The following is a 15536-nucleotide window of genomic DNA, read 5'->3' as shown; positions in this document are numbered from 1 at the left end:
ACCGTGGTTGGTACAAATAACCAACATACTTAATGGCTGTAAGAAAATGTACCTTTTAGAAGGAAAAATTGTCTGTGATACTAAAAGGGCCCAAACTTGGTGCCAAGTGCAAGTCTTGTGCAAGGTGCAATCTAACTGTGCGTGGGGGTAGAATTTTCTTTCTTTTGGTATTTTCTTTGACGTGCCGTTAGAAATGGCCGTTTGTGCCGTTGTGGGACCGAACAGAGCCAATTTGCTTCCGGGCCAATGACCCATGGTTGACATGGCGAAAGAATAATGGACTCCCTGAAGTCTGTGGAAAAGATTGGAATGGGCAAAGTGTGTTTATTAGGAACTGCAAGCCGATTTCGATCTTGTGGATGATGTAAAGCTGGCCACTGCGAAGTAGGCACTTGGAGACGGCCTTCAATCCACAATCGTGTGTCTGTGTATGACATAGGGTAACCATTAGGACCAAATCTACTGCTAATAGATCACTTAACTGCTTTAAAGGCGTCTCCCATGACTTTTGTCCATGTAGTGAATATAAATTATACAATTGATCATTGGAAGCATTCACTCATTCGTCTTATTCTTACTTATTCTGTTCTCTCTACGGTATATAACTGTGCACCTCCACTGGTTACGAGACAACAGCAAGCCAGCGATTTGATGTTGACTGCAGCACTGGCTTCCAGATTTGTGTGCAGCTGTTTGAGGTATACTGAGTTTAACGTAGTGAGACACAGCTAGCTGCAATCACCACGACCAATAAACTCAAGTCCCCCGGCCTTATAGCACTGTGAGGCAGTTATCTATATAAAGGGAGCACAGTGCGAATGATCGAGGCTCAAAAACACTTAAGAAGCTGGTGGCGCAATTACTAAAATGAGAAAATGCATCAGCCATAGCTAACTGACCCATAAAGGTAAAGCATGCATTGAAATGGATATAAGAGGCAGTGGATGGTGTAGAATGTCATCCAGCTTTTGACCATTGTGTAAGTGACATATTTAATCTAACAGCTAGATGTCTGACAGACAACCCCAGACAGACAACCAGGGTACAGCTGTTTGCATTATTAGCCATCTGTTGTGCTCTGGAAGGACCCACAAAAAAGAGCAAAGACGGTGCACATTAAATGTCTGCAGGGTAGTGCTGTCTCTTTGATGGACCGATCTCAGCCTACTGATGGATATCAAGCTCTGTGGGGATGGTATGCGCTTGGGGTGTTATCTTTGTCGTTCATGATGTGTCCCCTGTGTCGTCTGGCTAAATCAGAGCCAACTAGCAATTTGCTTCAGCCGGCATCTATTGATAAGGCCATCTGTTCCAAGCTCTATATTTGCCGAGGCACTATAGCATCATATCCTGTGACTACATTTACATTAAAAGAATCAATGATATCTCCTAACTCTGTTTAAAGGTCTCAACCTGAACCAGAATCCACGGCGACTGTGGCCCTTTCCACTGGTAGAAATGTCTCAAGGCAATAAGACCACCTGTGACACTCCCATTTCTTTCAAACAATCCGTAGCCCTATAAGGGATCCCTCGTTTTTTCTTATATCGGTAATGTGTGATGTCATAATTTATTGGACGCCATTTGTAATCTCGAAACATGTACTGTACGTCAGTCATAAAGATGACCCCCTGTACTGTATTTTAATCATCGGGCTGCTGTGCCTTGTGACTTTTGTCTTCCCCGATGTACATGGAGGTGCAAGAGCCAACTCATTGCTCCTTCCAGCTTAGGGTATGTTTATTTTCATTAGATGCAGAAGAACTTCCTGATCTGGTTCAAACACTCATTTCCCAAATGAAATATGTCTTGGCTGAGGTCTTCTGCGCTGATTGCCCTCGTGTGAGGAGGAGTAACTTTGAACTCCTGGTAAAGGAAGTCTAATTGAGCGTTACCTCCGTGTTTAATATTTTGAGCCGTCTTTTCCTCTTGCTGCTGCCCATAATTCCCTGCCAGCACACCCTGAGAGTGGCGGAACCAATGGTCTCATCTGCTCACAGGCACCCCGTTACAGCCGCAAAGCTGAAGCCCTGATACATCCATTTATCTTGGACGTCAAGGCAATGAATATGATCCGCTAACAGTCGAGGATTTATTGGAATTCTCAACATCATTAGCCATGTGGCATTAAGGGGTGAACTGGCTAAAAAGATGAGAAGACTAGCTTTTTTTTCCCTTTGCTTGACATTACTGGTGGAAATGTGTGCTCTCTATTCCAGATAGCTTCTTCTCAGGGTTGTTTGCATCATTTCATCGAGTCACAATTTCTGAAAGAAGACAGTGACAAGCATAAGCTTATCTTGCTAAGAATATCATGAACCAAATGATACGGCTATGAAAACCAACAGAATGTCCCCAAGACACAAAAGATATCCTGATGTTAACATTTGTGAAAGGGAGCTAAACTCTATTTATCTCTGTCAGTTGATGTATTATATCCAGAGAGAACCAAATTCTATTTACCAGTAATCCACATCAACCACAGCTCCTATGATGAAGACAAATATTGCAGCGTGACGTGTCTGTGCGTCATTTCACTGCGTCATGCAGGAGAGACGAGAAGTGAAATGGTATGAGAGGTGAACATACCCATCGATCCGGGCCGCGTGTCTACCATGTGGCAGATGGAGATTGAGCACAGAAAATAAAACACCATGATGGAAGAATAGACATCAGAGAGACAGGTAGCACGCAGTAATATTAAGAGGAATTAGAAACACAAGACAATAAATTCATCTTGCCTTGATTAAATGTGCGACCCAGCGGCAACTTGTCTCATTATCCTCGAAGTAGCTCGGTAATTTTTTTTTTTTTTGCAAAGTTTGTTTCTCCCAAAGAAAACTAGGGCTAAATTGGACTACTGCATTCCCTTCATACACATTAATATTCAGGCAGGCCAAGACCTCTTGGCAACTGGGGTCCACTGATCACTGCAGTGGCTTTACTTAGGCTATTCATCTCGAAACTATGCTGACTGCAGACACTGCAAATGAATATGATTTCCAAATACTGTATTTACGCAGCACGTTATTGCTACATATACAGTATAAACAGTGTAAGTGTCCAATGGCAAATGATTTGAGTTTCAGTTTCAGTACAGAATTGTGTTTTCTGTATTTGTGTGTAGCATTGCTCACCCCTTCATTGTTCTGTCCACTTTTAGCCAGCATCTCTTGCAGGGCCCGCACCGACAGCGACTGTTCCAGCACAAAGGTACAGATGCATAGGTCTGGAGGGACATACTGCAGCAACAGAACAGAGCAGAACCCGGGTTCGTAATTACGACATGTTAGTGTATCGTTTCATTTTTGGACTATGCATTTTTTGTACAATGCCCAAACGTGAGAGAGTAATTCAAACAAAGAAGCTGTCATCACGTCAAGCGGATATTTTTTTCATACAAGCATATTTGGATTGAAGAACTTTTTTGCCATCAAAGCAAAATATCCACACGGACGTTGTAATGTGATGCCCAGTCATTAAATTATGGCTGACTACTGCAGTTTCACTGCACCTGACATATAATTGGATAAACAACAGTATACTGTATATCGGATCTATTATATCCTGTTCATCTTGTGCATGTCAGATTTCAAGTACAACTTGGAGCCCCGCCATATCCAGAGTTTTTTTTGGACGACGCTGTGATTGTAGGCTAGATCAGGAAGGAAATCGCTTTGGATGTCAAGAGACACAGAGCTCAACCTGAACCGGTTTATCTAAACGGTGACAGTGTGTTATTGTTAAGACAATGACATGCAGGTAGTTAATCAGAATCAACAGTCCGATTAATTGGTTACCGAGTAAGGTATATCAAGCCCATCCCGTTCTGCTGCACGGTGTCTCATTATCAGACCAGCTCACAGTTTTAGTGAAGCTTCTAATCTGGTACGGGTTTGTTCTGTGTGTTTGAGTGTGTTTTTAAACAGGGCACCAATGAAGACAGAGTGCAATATGGGGAAAACATCAATCGCACAAGTTTAATTAACACTCAATTGGGAGGAGAGAGCATTACCCATCCTCAGTTAACATACATAAATAATCTTTGAAATGGTAGCCAGTACTACATTTCTTGTGAATTATTCAGGTCCGATTTCCATTAATATAAAAATAAAAAAATAAAATAAGATCCCTGGGTTACTCCTTTTTTAACCCAAATATTTGGTCACATAAACGTGAATCGAGATGCCTCCAATTAATGGAGGATTTGATTTTGTTATGCTCATGCTCTATCCACGAGGAATCTAACCAGCTGTCGGATTATTCAGCCTTGCTCACGACTCTTGATTCTAAGTGCCGGTATGTTCTAGACGTTTATATAGTTCTTCCTTGTAGTTTACTCACCACACAAGTATTTTCCTTGTACGTACAGTCGTTCTTGTTGATATGTCTCATTTTGTGGTTTCGCGTATTGGATTTCCTTGTCCTTTGAGTGGCAAGCGATTGACATTTATCTTTATCCTTGCCTTTTGCAGCCGTTTTTGGTTCATTTTGTTTTGTTCTGGTTCTTTGTCACCAGCATCATTTGTGTACTTAATCGGTCTTGTGTTTTTGTCTTGAATAAACATTTTTGTTAACAATCTTATTCGTCGTGTCTGTGTTTGTGGGATCCGATTCTGTTCCGAACTCTATACGATGGATCAATGCTGTGGTGTGAGTAAACAAACTGTATATACAGCAGCTATAGTTGGGCCAATTGGAAATTGCAACGTCGGCTACAAACTCGCCTCTCAGCAATAATGTTGAAGGCATTTAGCCCAAGTAACAACACTGTCTATGAAACAGTCTATCAAAAACATCCAGGGGTGTAATTCAAGGAAATGATCGCCAGACTGCAGGTACACAGAGGCAGAGGCATCTCTGAACCTTGAAGAAAAGCTCATAAAATGAGTCTGCTGTAAATGCAAGTTGATACTGTAATGTACTTTTCAGTGCATCTCCAGTTGGCTTCATTTACTGTTTGCCGCAACAAAGGAATGAGCTTAATGGATGTTTTGTTTTTCCAGCAGAGCTCTTTCCTGGGCGACTACAACCTTTCATCCCAGTTCAATTTCATCTAAACTGTTTTGTGGAATTATCTGACTAGATTAGATGATTTTACAGAGAAAAAAAATGATAAAAAATTAAAATCCAATAAAGTGCATTTAATTTGACTCCTTTGACAATGTCCATGTCACATGGACCAATGAGCACCATACAGACACACTGATCCAGAAAGCATGAATAAGCCCTTAAATGACAGTGATGTTACTAAATCAGCCACACAGACTGAAATTCTGGGTTTGAATCTGAGTGTGGACCTTGCTTTAAGGAGTTTGCATGTTCTCCCTTTGCATGCATGCTTTTTTCCCCCTTGGCTATGAACTGAACAAGTGGTTGAAAATGGATGGAAGTTAGACACTGACAAGACTGACCTGCTGGACAGACAAATGCAAGGTAGAGAGGAGTGTGTGTGCCTACCTTTGCCTCAGACGTGGGCTCCAGGTAACATAGCCGGTTGCCCAGCCCCTCAGCAGCCAGGCAAAATTTTCGATTCTCTTTCTGGATGCAGGCCACACACTGGAGCACCACTTCATCATCCTGTGAAGACAAAACAGACTTCAATCTGGGTGTGCACTCATGCAGAGCCCATGGCACCCCAAAACGTCAAATTGGTATATTTACTGTTTACACAGTTGCAAAGGTAAGAAAATATATTAATTCTTTGACATTACCTTGATTTCTACATACAGTGGTTAGTTATCTAACTTCATCATAAATAAATAAATAAAAGTAATACCACAAAATTACAGCATACTGTATATGTTTGTGTTTTTATTGAACACAACATTTAAATGTCAAATCACAGGTAAAAAAGCAAATGTAAATATTGGGATTTAATAACTGGTTGAGCTTGCTTTAGCAGCAATAACCTCAACCAAACCTTTCCTATAGATGCATATCAGACTAGCACAATGGCCAGCATGAATTTTGGACCATTACTCTTTCCAAAACTGTTTTAGTTCCACAATTATGTCTGGTATAAATCACTCTCATGTTATCATGCCATTAAATCAATAGTGGAGCAGTTAAGATACCAACTGGAAGGGAATCGCAACCTGGAGACTCAAAATTGAATTGATTCACAACCCAAAATATCAAAATTGAATCAAAATTGTGAGGTTTTAGTAATGACAATGCCAGCTTGAATGATCATGTACAGTTTATTTTGTGTTTATCATTTTTCATTGTTGTTTTTGTCTTAACTTGTCTGTTTCATTATTTTAGAGCAAGGTTTTAAAATCTGGTTGCTCCCCTTGACCCAAGATAAACCGATAACAACTAATGCTAAGACCGCAGCAGCCATTCAGTTTATGCTCGCTCAACGCTTTCAAAATGCACTTTGAAGGAGATATTGTATGACTAAATACAATTTGCTCCCAACATTTTACTTTGATCTAAGACACACACCGGTAAATACATGTAGAGTATTCGATATATAAAATGACTATGATCATCAATATGCTATGGTTAATTTGACACATCTAAAACCCTAATGAGGACTGCCGAAAGAGCACGAAACAACATCTTACTCTGCTGCTGTCGCTTCTGTTTGTTTAGACATTTACTGAAGTGGTTCACATCAGCAGACTACTGTATTAGCATCGTCAAAGAATCATTGAGCAATGCTCTGAATCCTAAACACATTTTCCTAAGAGGATGCGTAATCGTTTCATATTCCCCAAGCGTAGCATGCTATGCTGCGAATCTAACACTGAGCACTCCAGTACACCGCAAAGAGTTAAAGCTTAACATTAAGCAGACAGATTTGTTTTTCTCTCCCTCGACTGGCTAATTGGAAGGTTTTCCTTTCTAAATGTGATGATCAAACACATCCATGGCTGAGCCCACCCAATTTCTTTCAGGCTATTTACACTGTTTGTATGGTGCAAATTAGCTTGAAGCAATTCATTGAGTTTGTAACATTCAAGGATAAAAAAATAAAATAAAATAAGCAATAGCCTGCGTAAATGAATACATCTGTGGTATATTTTGTGTTGTCTTGTGTTATTTTTGTTATTTTGACTTCAAAATGGCGCCGCGAGAGTGGCTGCCTTTCCAGCAGCTCCTTTATTTTGTTGTTCTACTTCTTACTTTCATAACTTTGCTGCTGTGAATTGGGAATTTCTCCATTGTGAGACTAATAAAGGTTTTCTTATCTTATCTTATTCTAACCGCATGTGATGGTTTGTGAGAATTTCAACATTTTTTTTTTTACGTTTACGTTGGCATGTAAATAGCGTAATAATGTTCTACAACATTCATGCAGATGATTGGCATCCCTTGACTGCAGTGCTTCAGTTTTCTTCCACTGCTGCTCAGCACTTGCTGCCAGCTTGATTGCATATCAGTTCAATTATCCCCTTTGCCAAAAGCTACTTCTGCTAAAAAAAAAAAAAAAAAACAGCAAGCAGGGCCATTGTTGCATAAACTTGATGATAGCGAGTGAAGACTATAAACACTGAACTCATACTAGTTACTCTTCGTGATAGCAGACGAAGCAGAAATCTGCTGATATGTGGCGTTATGGAACGAGTAAAGGGGGCGGAAGATTGTTGTACAACAGCCAGATGCATTATTTAAAAGAATGTGCTAAGAGCAGAATGCGGTGGTAATAAAGTAACAATATCCATAGGCCTCTACTGTATGTTACAGTGCAGCCTGATGAAAAAGTGCAATGAAAGATGCCCCGTGTATCTCTGGCATGCACGTACACACATTGTAGTTCCTCATTTGTTCATTTGGAAGAGCTGCATGAAAATCGAAAATAAGCCTCAGGGCCCTGATGTGCGTGACACATTTTTTTTGTCGGCTCTCATCCAGGCCAGTTCAATAAACTGACTGAAATTTATGAGAGTGAAGTTTGATATGACCATAAATATATATATATATTTTTTTGGGAGGCGGGGGAGTGTTCTTTGCACAATTTCACATGAAGCATTTTCTTATAAAACAAGTTACCGGTAATTGTCATTTTTGTCATTACTTTTTTATGGAAATTGTTTAGAAATAAAAAGTAATAATTCTCATCCTTAACCCAATCTCAATAAGAGTTCGGGGGCTTGCCACAATTTGCCAAATGTCTGAAAATTCTGCCTCAACTGTCTAAAGTGCAAGAACAAGGACCAAAAAGAGATTGACCCTTAAGGCACTTGACTTCATCTTGTGACATTAACGTCGGCGTGAGACTGAACGCCCTCTCTCAAATTGAAAAAAAAAAAAGCTTGAGCTCACTGATATAAATGTTATTTGAAGACCCACAGCTCTGTAATTTCATTAACGAGAATAATCGTATTATCTTAAAAGAATGTTGGGTTTGAGTTGAGTCTCCAACGGGCACCTTGAGATTGAATTTGACTTGGTTATGATATTACCCTACCTCACACACACACACACACACACACACACACACACACATTCCCTTATGCCTTTGTTCTGTGTCAATCTATAATCCTGTCATCTCCATTGTGTGCATACTGCAACAACACTGTAAAATCCATTTACCTCTGAGACCTGTGTGAGTAGCTCAAAAGCATATCAATGAGCACTCCCATCTTTGCGTTTTCCTGGTTTGGACCAATCACCCTCGTGGCATGCATGGGGAAAAGACAACATTGGGGGACTTTTTTTGCATAGTGACTGGAGGGCTTATTGAACGTCTGCCCACAAATACTCTAAGCCAATCACTAAACATGGACTCTCTGAGAGGCATCATAAGGGCTAACTTGGGCCAGAGCCCGCCAAAGCTCAGCTCCCTCTTTTTGTATGTACCACACGTCCTGTCAAAGTGCAGCACCATCTACTTCTACCTGCTGTCACTTGATGCAAACAAAAATCCAGTGAAAATCAAAATGGAGCATGATATACATTGTGGCAGAGCGGCACAACCGGGATGTGCAGTCCTCTGCTTCTGATACAGAGGATGAGGACTTTGATGGATTTCTGGGTGGTGATTGATCGAAAAACGTGAGAACATTGTACGATGGCTAAATAAAATACACCCGAACTCAGTTCTGCTTTCGTTGCCTTTTTAAAAACATGTTTTTAGCTTGTATCTGTATGTCTTGGCATGCTACCGTATGCTTCAAGCTAACGTGTTTTTAGCGTGCGCGCATGCATGCCGTATGTTTATAAGCTGGCGTATGTTTTACCACTTTAAAACTGCGGCCAATCATACCGTGTGTTTTGTCTATGTGTAAAATACAGAAATAGCACCCATTAATGAGACTGCGCCCAACCGTACGGTGCGGCGAATGGTTGTGAAAATAAGGTAATCCACAATTATGGCTAAGAGGACAACTTCACCAAGGGCCCACTGCCAGCCAGCGACAGTGTACATAGGCTCACTCACGTGATGACACTTTGTACTCGACAGAATGCTACAGCTGGAGAACAAAATGGAGCTGGCCAGCAGTGTCACCTGTCGTTTTCTCCACTCACACGCGGTCACTCATGCAGTGTGAGCATACTCTACAAGAAAGGACCCTTAGTCAGCTTTTCAAAGCTCAGAAAAGGGAGGACAAACTTCAGACTACTACTAAATGAGACATTGGGAACAGAATAAAACCCTCGCAACCTACTTTGGACACTTGTTTGGACATGTTTTGTTTTGTTAATTGGTTCCACGGTAAGCTAATTATTTTACCTAGTTGATGCAGCTATCACAATTCCGCCTACACGCCCCCATGATAGAAACACAAGCCAGATCAACGTTTAATGCTAAACCATAAGCAAGGGAGGCTTGTTTGCAAGCATGCAGACAGACACTTTGATTTTCCCGACATGTACAGTCCGACATTGAAGTTACGGGAACGGAATGAAAGGATATTTCCATTCAGTGTGAAATTGGCACTGGAGCATCTAGTCCTCCACAGTTGTAGCTTTAATTTGGCAGGTAAGCATTTTTTGTCATCAGGGTGCAGTAGGCCTTCAGTCTTTTACACTAAAAGGGAAAATACAGGAAGAAACACCTCTCCAAAAAGGATTGTGCTATGCAATTACATGCCTGAACAATGAGTAATGTATTTTACTGAACTATGTTGATGGAATTCGGGGAATATGGCAGCATTTTAGAAGGGGTTTGTCGTTGGCGAGGAGGAGGAACAAACAACAATCACCAACTCCGGTCCCTCATTTGCCAAGGGAATTGAGACTCTTTGTGAAACATATTGTATTTTTAGGCGAAAAAGCTTCTTGGAGGCCCAGTGGGGGAGTATTTCTTGCGCTGTGTACACAAAGCAAATTCTGGTACTTCAGTTTTCAAGCAAAATAACAAAGGGCAGCGATTGGAAACAATTTTTAATGCCGTTCTTGTGGTATTGTTGTGTGAATCCTTAAGGCACATATGGCATTCACATGCAATTTCTCCAGAAATTGTTTCATCACATTTTTGGGGGGTCTTTTTTCTGTGTTTTTGTTCTGTTGATGTTGTTTTTACTCTTTACTCTAGCATGGTTGAAGATGTCGTGGTTCTGTTCCGTTTGTGACCAACAGGTGGCACTGGAGTGTTTCTCCTCCAGCTCTGCACCTGTTGGTCATCATGCCATTAGCTCTTTTTTGTTAAAAGGACTGCCACGCCCACCGCGGTTCGTCAGATTGTTGTGTTACTGTCATGGTTTTGTTTTGTTTCTGCTGCTGTCACGTCGTTTTGTTTGTCATAGTGGTGTGTTTTGTTGTTACTTTAAGTTATTGAGTTTTTCAGGACTTTGTTCGTGTAATGTGTATGTAATGTGATTTTGTATGGGTCAATATATGACCACCGCTGCTTTAACTTGGATGAGTAACTTTTCAAAGAAATACAATTCTTCTCATGTGTTGTCATGCGCAAGTACCTCATGAAGTGTCCCCTGATTTTCCTGCCTCACACTGGGGAATGTATGCTTAAGCTGTGGCGATTCTTCCTCCACGTTCATCCATGTATCAATGCAGCTTTACGTGCAGGGGGGGGGGGGGGGGGAGACTGACTTACAGCTGAGACACTGTTATGTCAAGCTTATTTGTTCGGGGACTGTGGTGATACGCAGGTGAAGCGTTCACGTGCCAACTCTTAAGCACAGCTGAGACTATTTACAAAAGAATCAGAGGAGAGAATGGGAGAACATGGAAACCAGGACAGTGGGAAAACGTTCTGTGACAACTGACAATTCTTTGGATTGGCTACTGAAGGCTTATGACAAAAACGTCAGATGTTAAGCACAAGGTATTTCATCAAAATGGTCTGATTTTTAAAAAAATATCTCTCCTGAAGAGGCTCTGAATAATTTTGTGTCACTGTTCAGTTTGGTTTTGGGGTGTTTTCAGGCAAACTACCAGTTGAATCAATTTCAAAACATGCTCTGGTGGAAAAAAAAAATCTTGCTAGAAGCATAAAGACAGAGAAGCATTTTGTGTCTGCTTTGAGCCTCAGAGAAACTTCCATCTTCACCTACAAGGGAGGGCAAGATTGCTGCAGTTAACACTCCTCTAAATGGCTTACTCGGGGCGCAGCGAGAAGAAAGAACATTGGACCCCATTACAGGCAGATAGCGGAAGTGATGCATGTGGGAGAATGATTCACAAGCGCAGCCAAAAGAGGGAAGACTTTTAATGAATAAAATGCGACACACTGACATTGTTTCTGTGGTAACGCGGCTGTCGCTTACACGGTTTGCTCTTCTTGAGAGAGAGGAAGGATAACAGACTTCCTCCATGCATGTAATGAGGAATTGTCTTCAATAGTTAAGATATGGTCAGACCAACCCCATAATTTCTAGCTTGCGACATACACTTTTTTTTTAATCGGTCTACAATTTGCTATGGTTGGATGCACCCGGACTGTATTTTTTAAATTGGAGTTTGGAGCAAGCACAATCCCATCCATCTATCCATCCAGGGGATTCGCTGGAGCCCATCCCAGATAACTTCATTCAGAAGGCAGACTACACCATGAACTGGTCGTCAGCCAGTCGCAGGGGCACATATAGAGACAAACCAATATTCACATCCACATTCACACCGCCACTGAGTGACCACTGAGTACCGAATCCACGCTGCCCGGACACAAGTCCAGCGTGTGTACCGCTTTACTGTCAGCGTCAGGTCAAATTTATAATTGTGTCCTGAATGTGCGCTGTTACTGTAAATGCAACATCAAATAAAAGTATCAATCAGTATACAACCAATTACAGCAATGAGTCAAGTAATGAGGACACATCACAGGACTTGTATCAGAGGTACGACCTCCACACCAAAAAATTAACACGGCCGTCCGCAAAGCTTCCTTCACTGCCTTGTTAAATATTCACACTCTGACACACAGGATCAATCAGGGCTGCTTACTGCATGCTACTGACACCACTGCGGAAATTTCTTCATTTGGTGGCACGATCAATCGCTCATGACAGCAGCTTTACGCAGGCATGTCTGTGGGCTTGCTACTTCTGTTCACGCCGAGCGCTGCCACAGCACGTTGGTCACCGAGCCAGCGTGGCCTTTTCAAATTCACTACACCCACTTAGACTGATAATAAGTTGCCGAAATGTTATATGTGCCTTTGCAGGGATTCCTCCACCAATGAGGCTTTGTTTGTTCGTGCACTTATCATCGCATGGCACGCATGCTCTTCCGAATCCCTCCTCTTGCTCACTACCATGCCCACTCTAATGACATGGCACACAGTGAGCTCCCAATTCATTTAGAGAACTACTCGTGGATAATGAGCAGTCTGACCATAAGCTGATGTTCCATTCATATTATTCCATGCTCATTATGAAGCCAGTGTTTGTGCATCCAATTTGAAACAGGATTTAGGCAAGTTCCTGTGGCATGTACTATGCAGCCTTATAAGAAGCCCGCGGACATTAACACATTATTCATTGCCAGCCCATGGTAAAATAGTGGACCTTTTGACTTCTATAGCTGTCAATGGCAGTGGCGGTGAATGAGTTAAATAGTTTGGAGGATGCAAAGTCTCATGGCTCACAATCAACACTGCTCCTCTTCCTGTCAACATCAAATTACCCACCACTGAATCAACTTCAGCCGTTGCCTCACTACTTTTTCTCTCCTCCCACAGAGTTGGCTTTATAGGCAGCAGTCCGGCAGGGGTAATTTTGGCTCCCACTCCAGGGAAATTACTTTTCGTTGTTAGAGAAGAAGCATTTTCCAAACTGCTTTATCAAGCGCTTTGACTCCAATAACAGATGACATTTGGATGCCTGGAAGGAACATAGGGCCTCCATAACCAGGCAACTCAAAGAAGGTACTTAACTCCAGGGCATATACAGTCTCCTGCATGTGTGTACTCATGCTGCTCTGTTTGTACAAACATACATGTACCCATGTTAAGCATTCATTTCTGCAGGAATGAGCTGTAAATTGAGCACCTACGCTACATAAACATATGTGTGTATGTGTGTGTCTCCACGTTATGATTGGACTGATGAATAATATCTGTACTATGTTCTGCTGTGGCACGTCTGGTGCAGCCTGACTGCACCACAAATCTCCACATTTGCATTCACCGCACACACATGCACACCAAGCTTATTCACTGACCTAAAAGTACCAAATCCAAAAATAGGCTTGCCTATTAAAAAAAAAAAAAAAAAGAATGCAATTATGAAATGATGCCATTGACATTCTCTTCCAGAAAAGAAGAGCAATGGCGCAGAAATGTCAGCTCCTTTTAGTAGCAACAAGCGTGTTGATTTGGTGACCTCTATGCACTGCGGTTAAAAGGTTGAGCGGTTGTGGGGACACATGAGCAGGCGGTATCAGACGACAGTGAATGAGACAAAGGAACATTTTAAAAGATCACTGCTGTTCTTGGGGGAAGAAAGTACATCAACTACACATCCAAGACTCCATCACTTACAGTACATATAAGTGGTTCAAAATAGGGCCGTGTTTCTCTGATCCCTATTGACATCTGTAGAAATGGATGATTCATTAAAAAAGTGTTATGTAAACGACAAAGACAAACAGTAGGAATCCTTTGTTATTTGAATTTAATGGAAATCAGCGGCATCTATGCTTGCTACACTTCCAATATATCATCTCCTGCTGGCTTGGGGGTTTATCAGGATTTCTTTTCAGACAACACATGATTCTGTTTGAATTTGACCACAAATGGGCACATTATGTCATCATCTATTTTTTGCCAACAGTATTCTTGTTTCTTTAAACTGCTACCAAGACAGCCTACGCTGCATATCACATTGAACCCGAGTCCCTTGTCTGTCCTTATCATAATGATCAGAAATAACAATGAACATTGAATCTTGCTACATGGACTCGTGCTGCCGTTGCTGCACCGACCAAGCCTGGAGCAACTGTCTGCTCCCACTGCCATGGCCCCACATTTAAATACATTCACTGGTCATAAGATTAGGTACACCGGAAAGATCCAGAAGACTACCGCTATCTCAAATAATGTCTTTACATATATATATATATATATATATATATATATATATAGTCTTGTGCGACTGTTCTGTCAGCTCCTGGTTGACAGAACAGTCGCACAAGACTGCAGGTCCCGACGTACCAACCTGTGCACAGCCTGGATTGATTACAAGAAAGCCTATGACTCGATGCCACATACATGGATCACTGAATGCTTGGATGTGTATAAGGTGAACAGGACCCTAAGAGCCTTCGTTGCGAACTCGATGAGGATGTGGAAAACCACACTTGAAGCCAATGGCAAGCCACTTACCCAAGTGTCCATCAAATGTGGCATATACCAAGGTGATGCACTCTCCCCACTGCTGTTCTGCATAGGACTGAACCCCCTAAGCCAAGTAATCACCAAGACAGGCTATGGATACCGCCTCAGAAATGGAGCTACAATCAGTCACCTCCTCTACATGGATGACATAAAGCTGTATGCTAAGAGCGAAAGGGACATAGATTCCCTGATCCACACAACCAGGATCTACAGCAGCGACATCGGGATGTCATTCGGGCTTGAGAAATGCAGTCGGATGGTGACTAAGAGAGGAAAGGTAGTCCGCACTGAAGGGGTCTCACTCCCTGAAGGAACAATAGCAGACATTGAGGACAGCTACAAGTACCTTGGTATACCACAAGCCAATGGCAACCTCGAACTGGCAACAAGGAAAGCGGCTACGGCCAAATACCTCCAGCGAGTGAGGCAAGTCCTAAGAAGCCAGCTCAATGGCAAGAATAAGACCCGGGCAATAAACAGCTATGCCCTGCCAGTGATCAGATACCCTGCAGGAATAATAAGGTGGCCAAAGGATGAGATTCAGATCACGGATGTTAAGACCCGAAAGCTCCTAACCATGCATGGAGGGTTCCATCCCAAATCCAGCACCCTGAGACTGTACGCAAGCCGAAAGGATGGAGGCCGGGGACTAGTGAGTGTGAGAGCCACTGTCCAGGATGAAACATCCAAGCTCCATGAATACATCAAGGAGAAGGCTCCAACGGATGACGTACTCAGAGAATGTCTCAGACAATGGGGAACAGAAGATGAGGCGCTGGAAGAGGGA

At 42.0% G+C, this 15536-nt stretch overlaps 2 protein-coding genes across 9 annotated transcripts in view; one reads left to right on the top strand and one right to left on the bottom strand.

Annotated features, from left to right (window-relative positions):
- The window catches only part of LOC127614637 (serine protease HTRA2, mitochondrial-like), a 221440-nt gene that overhangs the window by 128680 nt on the left and 77224 nt on the right, over positions 1 to 15536 (top strand). The window lies entirely within an intron of this gene.
- ryr3 (ryanodine receptor 3) overlaps positions 1 to 15536 on the bottom strand; it is an 83707-nt gene that overhangs the window by 65897 nt on the left and 2274 nt on the right. For 5 of the 8 annotated variants that reach the window (XM_052085936.1, XM_052085939.1, XM_052085938.1 and 2 more), the window contains 3 exons: positions 5461 to 5580; positions 3138 to 3242; positions 2590 to 2610 (listed from right to left, as the gene is read on the bottom strand). In XM_052085936.1, coding sequence (XP_051941896.1) covers positions 2590 to 2610; positions 3138 to 3242; positions 5461 to 5580 — 246 coding nt within the window. The remainder of the gene's footprint in view (positions 1 to 2589; positions 2611 to 3137; positions 3243 to 5460; positions 5581 to 15536) is intronic. The other 3 variants (XM_052085940.1, XM_052085941.1, XM_052085942.1) reach the window with 1 other exon arrangement.

The sequence above is a fragment of the Hippocampus zosterae genome, chromosome 14 (genome assembly GCF_025434085.1).
Source record: "Hippocampus zosterae strain Florida chromosome 14, ASM2543408v3, whole genome shotgun sequence".
Taxonomy (NCBI): Eukaryota; Metazoa; Chordata; class Actinopteri; order Syngnathiformes; family Syngnathidae; genus Hippocampus; species Hippocampus zosterae.
The sequence above is the reverse complement of the archived record's forward strand: the minus strand, read 5'-3'. Positions and strand labels throughout refer to the sequence as shown.